Source organism: Vanessa atalanta, chromosome W (genome assembly GCF_905147765.1).
Source record: "Vanessa atalanta chromosome W, ilVanAtal1.2, whole genome shotgun sequence".
NCBI lineage: Eukaryota > Metazoa > Arthropoda > Insecta > Lepidoptera > Nymphalidae > Vanessa > Vanessa atalanta.
In genome coordinates, this window is record NC_061901.1 from 6,701,041 (window position 1) to 6,710,013 (window position 8,973).

At 37.7% G+C, this 8,973-nt stretch overlaps 1 protein-coding gene across 1 annotated transcript; it reads left to right on the plus strand.

The window, feature by feature from the left end:
* Positions 1-524: 524 nt before the first annotated feature.
* Positions 525-2,927, plus strand: LOC125075613. The gene has a single exon (XM_047687321.1). The coding sequence runs from the start codon at positions 525-527 to the stop codon at positions 2,925-2,927; it is 2,403 nt and encodes an 800-aa protein (XP_047543277.1).
* The last annotated feature ends 6,046 nt before the right edge of the window (positions 2,928-8,973 follow it).

Sequence of the window (8,973 nt, forward strand, 5' to 3'; positions counted from 1 at the left end):
TGAATAAATGGCGTTGTGCATTTTGTTAAATCGCGATGTCAAGATCATCTATTTTATATTGAAGAGATTTCTGTTTTTTTTTTTGTGTGAGTTTATCTTTAAATATACGAGTGAAGAAAACGAGTATTTCATTTTTAACATTGTGCCGAAATCCGGGAAGGAAAGTGAAATAGTGATTAGTGAGAACTGAGGACACGCAGGAAAGTGAACTTTACAAGTAAGTTTTTAGACTTATAAAAATTAAATCAGTTTGAACTTGTAAAAATTTCGTGATATTATAGACTTAGAATAATTTGTTATATTAGACTTGTAAAATTTTGTGATGTTGCGATAAGGACTTGTAAAATTTTTGTGATTTTGTTCATTGGACTTAATTAAATAGCGTTTTGCAACACTAGGTAAATTCACTAACATAGAGTAATTTGCAATACTGTGAACTTATAAAAAATAATAATTTAATTGAACTTTAACATTTATAGTGAATTCAAACTTTATAATTGTAAGCTATTGCATTGAAAATAAACATGGAGAAGTTAATAAGAGGGCAACAAGAGTTGTTCGATCAATTGATTAAAGCCGAACGCAATTTTAAGAAAGCTAATCAAGAGGCACGAGCAAAATACAGTTATCTTGTGGCAAGAATGGAAGCTTTGGAGAAATTGGAAGAAGTGTTTAGCCAAAATCATCTTGAAATAATTACTAAAGCTACGGAGGAACATTTAAAAGAGTTAAAATATTTCAGAGATGATATGCAGGATCAATTTCAAGAATTATTCATACAATACAAATCTATTTTAAAAGAATACATTGCTTTCGCAAAACCACTCCCTGGAACATCTTCAATGGACACGAGAGAAAGTTCTTTAGCTAATTCTAAACTTATTAATTCCGAGGTGCAGTTACCAAGAATACAGCTTCCACACTTTTCTGGGAAATATACCGAGTGGCAATCTTTTTATGATATGTTCTTATCATTAATACATGAGAATAATACACTTGCTCCGGTTCAGAAGCTGCATTATTTAAAATCCAGTTTGTCAGGAGAACCTGAAATGCTACTTAGAAATCTTCCTACTACATCAGCTAATTATAAAGAAGCATGGGAACAATTATCTAAACGTTACAACAATAAGAAATATAATTGCAACGCGATTATGAAGACATTATTTGGACAAAAATTAATACTACATGAATCAACAAATGCACTAAAACATTTGTTAGATACAACAACATCTTGTCTGAAAGCTCTAAATAATCTGAACATTAGCACTGATCAATGGGATCCAGTTATAATACATTTAGTGGTGTCTAAATTGGATCACGAGTCACTAAGACAGTGGGAGACTTATGTAAGTTCAACTACAGATGATTTACCCAAATGGTCTCAATTGGAACAATTTATCGAAACACGATTCAGAACTTTAGAATTGCTTGAAACTGGTAAGCAAATGAGTAAAACCACGATTCAATCAAGATCCTCACATCAACCGGTAAAGACTAAGTCATTTCATACAGCACTTGAAGTAAAAAATACTTCACCTGAGGCGACATGTGCAATGTGTAATGGTCCACATTTTGTCTATCACTGTGTCCAGTTTAAGAAACAACCAATTTTAAAGAGGCAGAATATAGCACAGGCAAAAAGACTTTGCTTTAATTGTCTGGCGCCAACACATTCTGTGTATAAATGTCATCAAAACACTTCATGCCATAAGTGTGGCAAAAAGCATCACACTTTGCTTCACTTTGAGAAGGAAGACAAAGAGGCCTATTACACTCTGAGACAAACCGAACAAAATAAAGGAGAAACTGAACAACGAGACCGAGAAACGACTTCAGAGACGAACGTAGTAGCAAATTTTTCAAGAGGAGATATAAAAACATATAACGTGTTACTAGCAATAGCAGTTGTAAAATCTAAATCTAAAAATGGTTGTTTCGTCATCAGAGCATTACTTGATCAAGGCTCTCAAGCCTCTTTTGTCAGGGAACATATTGTGCAATTGTTGGGTCTTAAACGTACAAATGTGAATGGTAAGGTGTCTTGTTTGGGAGACGGTCATCTTAATATTAAGCATGCAGTAAATGTAGAAATTGAATCGCGTTATGAACCTGTTGGAAATGTTTGTGTAAATGCTTATGTATTAAAGTCACTAACGTCATTGTTGCCGAGCCGTGAAGTTCGTATACCTGACTGGCTTGAGCTAAAATCGCTACCGTTTGCAGATCCAGAATTTTCATCACCAGGTAAAGTTGATATATTACTTGGCGCTGACGTGTATGGAGAAATTTTGCAGAATGGAGTGAAGAAGAGTCCGCGTGGGAATTTACTAGCACAAAATACTTTATTCGGGTGGGTTTTGTCGGGAAAAATAGAACAAGAGTCGGTAAAAGAGAATGTTTTAAACTTACATGTACAAGTAAAAGAAGACGAATTATTGAAAAAATTTTGGGAGATAGAAAATGAGCCGAACAGTATCGAGAAAAGATTAACAGATGAAAAAAAACTATGTGAGAAATTGTACGAAGAAACTACTTTAAGACGAGAAGATGGAAAATTTGTTGTCAAATTACCGTTTAAAACAAATAATCCACAATGTCAGTATGGTCAGTCATGTGATATAGCTAGACTTTACGACCCTATTGGTTGGATTTCTCCAGTAGTAATTACAGCGAAAATTTTCATTCAAAAATTGTGGAAAGAGCATCTTGAGTGGGACGATGAATTACCCAAAAAACTATTATTAGAGTGGCTACACTACAAGGATGAGTTGCGTAATATTAAGAATATTTTAATACCACGGTGGCTTGGATGTACCAAAAAATGTAAACTGGAACTTCATGCGTTTTCCGATGCATCACATATGGCATATGCAGCTGTAGTTTGTTTGAGAGTTATAGATGAACACAACAACGTATATGTATGACTGGTTTGTGCAAAAACTAAATTTGGCTGCTGATAAGTGTATACCATATACAAAATTCTATAATAACTTAAATCAAAAATTTGTCCCCAAACATTTTTGGAATCAAACATTGTCCAAAATAGTTGCTGAGAGAAGATTAGCCCTTAAAAATCTTAGACGGAATCCTACCCCCGATAATCTAGATATATTGGAGAAAAAAGTTGCTGATGCTCGATTATTAATAAATAGATCTTATGTTAAAAGTTGGCAGTCCTTTTGTGATGATATAAACGAAAATACTACAGTAACAGATATGTGGCATAAAATGCAGTGGTTAAAAGGATTAGAAAGGGCTAGAAGTTGTACCCCGGACAAAAAAAAACAAGAACTATTACATAAATTAGCTCCCGACTTTGTATCACCTAACGCTCCGAAATTTAAATCAAAAAATGAAGTATTAGAATCACCATTTATGTATCCTGAATTAGATAACAACTTAAAAAAAAAATAGTGCTCCAGGCAATGACAATATCTCTTAATCTATGTTAGTGAATTTACCTAGTGTTGCAAAACGCTATTTATTAAAACTTTTTAACCTTATATTTAGTCTAAGTTATATCCCAAAGCAATGGAGAGACGTACAGGTTGTGGCCAATCCTAAACCGGGGGGTGATAATGATAAAATAAGGCCTATATCACTGATTTCATGCCTGGCTAAAATATTTCATAATATGATCAATAAACGCCTAAAATGGTACTTTGAAAGAAATCACATTCTTTCACCTAAAACCACGGGCTTTAGAAAAGGACAGTCCAGTCTTGATAACTTGACCCGTCTTATTACTTATATACAAATAGGATTCACAAAAAATATACAAACAGTTGCTTGTTTCTTGGATATAGAGGCAGCTTATAACAATGTACTTATCGAAAATATTGTAGATACTTTGGATAAATTTGAAACTGGATCCTTGATCCCTAGATACTTGTGGCAATTTTTAAATGATAGGCATTTAAAAATAAAATTAGATTCCGATGGCTCCTTTTACGAAATATTGATTTTACGAAGAAGAAATACAAGCAAAGGTCTTGGACAAGGAGACCCACTATCTCCCTTATTGTTCAACGTAGTCACAACAAAGATAGCACAAACCATCCAAAATGTTTTTTAAGTCAATGTGCAGACGATTTTGTTTTATATTGTAGTAATCCTATGATTCAAGATAGTGTTTTAAATTTACAAAATTCATTATATACTTTTGTTGAATTATTAAATGAAATAGGTTTAGAACTATCGGGTAATAAATCTAAATTATGTATTTTCAGTAGAGGTCATCGAAGACAGAATGTTAGTGTAAATATTAGCGGATTGAACTTGGAGGCTGTCGACTATCTATACTAATATTATAAAGCTGAAAAGTTTGTTTGAACGCACTAATCTCGGGAACTATTGGACCGATTTGAAAAATTCTTTCAATGTTCAAGCTTATTTATCGGAGACGGTTATAGGCTATATCACTTTACACCCGCGACTTCACTCGCGTAGTAAACGCGGGCGAAGCCGCGCGCACCGGCTAGTGTTAGATATTTGGGTTTTTATTCAGATAGGTCTTTACGGTGGGGTACCCACATAAACGAGATATGTGCAAAAACTATGAGATTTTTTCAATTACTTAAAGTACTATCTGGATCTGGATGGGGGATGCATCCACAACATTTACGGAGGGTATATATAGCTTTAATACGGAGTAGGATAGACTATGGGTCATTTTTATATGACAACAGCGCTAATGTACATTTACATAAGTTAAATAAAATACAAAACCAAGCCATGCGAATTATTGGAGGATTCATGCAATGGAGAGTGACATGCTTTGTGTGCCACCGCTGTATATAAGAAGGCTATACCTAGCTACGAAATATTGTTTGAAATCTCAGTCTTGGGCTGAAAATGAAACTATACAATGTATATTCGAGTTAAGTTTATTATTAGGGAAAAAATATTGGAATAATAAAAAGAATCCCTTATTAACTGTTACATACTTAAAAACAAAGAATGAAAATATAAGCTCCTCTAGTACTTTGGGAATGTTTAATCTCGATTCATGGGTGTCAAATATCGATATTAAAAACATTTGTAAATCTAACCTAATTTGTTTAGAAGGCCCAAAAAAAAATTATGACATTAACATTAAAAGGCAAGAAGTTGTTCAAGAACTACATCAGAATTATTATGGATGTTATTATTTGTATACAGATGGTTCTAAAGACAAAAAAAATGTTGGCTGTTCTTGGTACGACCATAAGTCTAATACTGGTAAAATGTTCAAAATTACTGTTTATACATCAATAATGACTGCGGAAATTGTTGCTATTTATAAGGCACTATTTTATTGTAGAAATCTTAGTAGTGAAAGTATTGTTATTTGTTCAGACAGCAAAAGTGCCATATTGCATCTCATAGGCTGCGTTAGGGGTAAAAGGGGACGAGGGGCGAGTATCACCGTCCGGGGGACGGTGATCAAGGTGCAGGCCCAGATGAAGTATCTGGGCCTCATTCTGGACGGTCGATGGAGCTTCGGGCAGCATTTTGTCCATCTCGGCCCGAGGCTCATCAACGCCGCCGCCGCTCTCGGCCGCCTCCTTCCGAATGTGGGAGGACCGGGATCGCTATGCCGGCGTCTTTATTCCGGCGTAGTGAGGTCGATGGCGCTGTACGGTGCTCCGATCTGGGTTGACGCCCTCACCGCTCACAATCGGGCCCTGCTGCGGAAGCCGCAGAGGGTCATAGCGGTGAGAGGCATCAGAGGGTACCGTACGGTGTCGTGGACTGCGGCGACACTTCTCGCGGGCGATCCTCCCTGGGAGCTCCAGGCGGAGGTGCTCGCGGAGGTGTACCGGTTCCGGGTCAATACGAGGAACCGCGGCGACCGTCCAGGGTCGGCGGAGGTCGGGCAGATCAGGGCTCTAGCTCAGAAAGCCCTGATCGTCCGATGGCAGGAGGATCTGGGGTCACCCACGGCGGGCCTGGCGACAGTGGAGGCGATCCGCCCCCACTTGAGTCGCTGGGTCGAGAGAAAGAAGGGCACACTCACCTTCAGGATGACACAGGTACTTACCGGGCACGGGTGCTTTGGTAAGTACCTGCACGGAATAGCGCGGCGGGAGGTGTCTCCCTCCTGCCACGAGTGTGGTGCGCCAGTCGACACGTCGCACCACACCCTGAGTGAGTGTGCTGCATGGGGGCCCCAGAGGCACACCCTGGCGGCGACTATGAGCGGAGACCTCTCGCTGCCGAGCATCGTCAACGAAATGCTCAGTAGCGAGACGTGCTGGTCGGAGATGCGCTCCTTCTGCGAAAACGTGATGTCGCAGAAGGAAGCCGCGGAGCGGGAGCGGGAAGAGGATGCCGCTGCAGACCCGCTCCGCCGAAGACGACCAGGGAGGAGGAAGAAGCGCTACGCGCACCTTCTCCCCCCGCCTCAATAGGCGTCGCAGGGACTAGGAGGGTCTCAGTACCCTGAGAACCCCTTCTAGGTGTTGGAGGCCGACCGTCAGGGCGTCACGGTAGCATGCGTAAGCGATCCCGCTCGCCGAAAGACGGAGAGGGTACCGCTGGTTTTTTAGTGGGTAAACCCGGCGTACCTGGGTGTCGCACTCCGCGTCCAGGGCTCCGGGGAGTCCCACACACCCCCCACTTACCATCACGTGGGGGAAGCGCGTGAAGCGTTTTTCCAGCGAGAAAAAAAAGGGGTAAAAGGGGAATAACAATAGCTTACAAAATTTTAAATGAACTAATTAAATTACAATCAAGCGGCAAGTGTCTGAAATTGCAATGGATTCCTTCACACGTTGGGTTAACGGGAAACGAGAAGGCCGATACTTTAGCAAAACAAGCATTACTTAAAGGGACACCAATAAATCTAAGACCAAATTATTCCGATGTCTTAATGAAATACAAAAAGGAATGTGAAAAAGGCTTTAAAGAGTACTTCGACGAAAGATCGAAAAGTAAGGGAATATGGTACAAGATCATACAGAGTGAGCCTCCTCGTAGACCGTGGTTCACCGACTTAGAGTTGAGGCGTCAACAAATTGTTATGGCTCTAATACTGCGTTCTGGACATGTTCCACTCAATAAATTTCGATTTTTAATGAAGAAACTAAATTCTCCAAACTGTGAATTATGTGGGATAGAGGATGACATACATCATTTCCTAGTGGAATGTGCCCGAAATGCAGCCATGAGACAGGAGTTGATGCGACGTTTTAATGTAAATTTATGGGAAATTGGCGTTTTTCAAAGCGCACTGTCTATACCCGACTCAGATATAGCAAAAATGATTTACCAGTTTAAGTTAAAATAAGTTGTGATTAATAGTTTATTCTTATTGTTGTTTGTGGTGGAATTGTTACTAAGGGAACGATATGACTGACATTTAGCTTTGTCGCTAAAAAGTCCCAAAAAAAAAATAGATTATAAAAAAAAAAAAACAGATGGCGTAAAATGCGAAAAATGAGTGTTACGATATTTTTTTTTATTTATTTGGTTCTTCAACAATGTGTACACTGATTATAACAATATAATATAACAAGTAAAATTATATTCTAAGTGTCACAATTACTTAAAGAAGAACACAGCATGCACAAAAAGAAAACAATCAACATCTTAACCTAATTTAAAACTATTTAAATGTTAATTAAAAGGAAAAAAGTAAAAAAAAAATAAAATAAAACTATGTAATAAAAATATGAGGATGTATCAACTTAGACATCATTTTTGCTGCCCAATACGATCTTTTTCATGGACGCAATGGACGTAACATTTAGGTTGACACTGTTTTGATATTCATCATAAGCATTGTACATTTGTGAATGTGGGCTAGTGTAGTTTAAGATTTGTGCGATGCTTTGCTTTATTAAACAAGTGTAAATTATTTGATCTAGGTAATCTGATGGGAACATTAAAAGTAAGCTTTTGTAATAGCTCAGAATTAATAATAGACCCAGTAACGATTCTACTTAGAAATATTAAGTGAAACAGACTTCTACGTTTCGACAATGGAGAGAGTTTGAAAAATTCAATACGTTCATCGTAAGATTTTAGTACTTTGCTAAGTTTGCAACTAAAAGTTAAATGTCTAATGAAATTCTTCTGGATGGATTCGAGTCTATCAATATGATTCTTGTATTTAGGAGATCAAACTACACTACAGTACTCTAAATTACTTCTCACCAATGCATTGTACATAATAATTTTGTAGCTGCTTGCTTGAAGTTCTTAGATTCTCTTATTAAAAATCCTAGTATCATTGATGCCTTGAGGACTAAGATTTCGATATACCCAAATCCCGAATAATTTCTACCTCTTTAAGTACTTCCCCGTTTATATTATATACTGTCGGTTTTTTATATTTGTTTTTTGTGAATTTAATATGTTTACATTTTGCTACATTTAAAGCCATTTTGTTTTTTGTGCACCACTCTGCAAGTCTATCTAAATCATTTTGAAATAAAATAGAGTCGGAAGTATCCTTAATCCTAGCCGTAGCTTTTAAATCATCTGCGAATAGATATATTTGTGAGTTTTTAAAACATTCACCGATATCGTTTATAAAAATTGTAAACAATAGTGGTCCTAGATAGGAACCCTGCGGGATACCAGACAAAACCTGAAAGGAATTGGAAGTATATATCCCGATATCCCGTAAGATTTTAATTTGTCTAATAGAATAACATGATTTACGGTATCGAAGGCCTTACTGAAGTCGGTGTACACCGCGTCTACCTGGATTCGTCTATCTACAGTCTTATAGCTTGCTACGTCGACTTTTTATTTAAATGAAATACGGCAAACTATATAACAATTTTTATTGCGTTTTGTTAAACTTTAATTTTACAATAGTCTACGCGGATGGTAAGGCAGACAAGAAAGGCGGAGAAATTTATATAAAGATCGAAAATAACGAAATTGGTAAGCGCGGCAAAAACTAGCATAGGTCCGGCGTAGAAAGCGGTTAGCGAGGCCCTGCGGCGGCCGGCGGTCGACTGATGCTCCTCGGCTCCT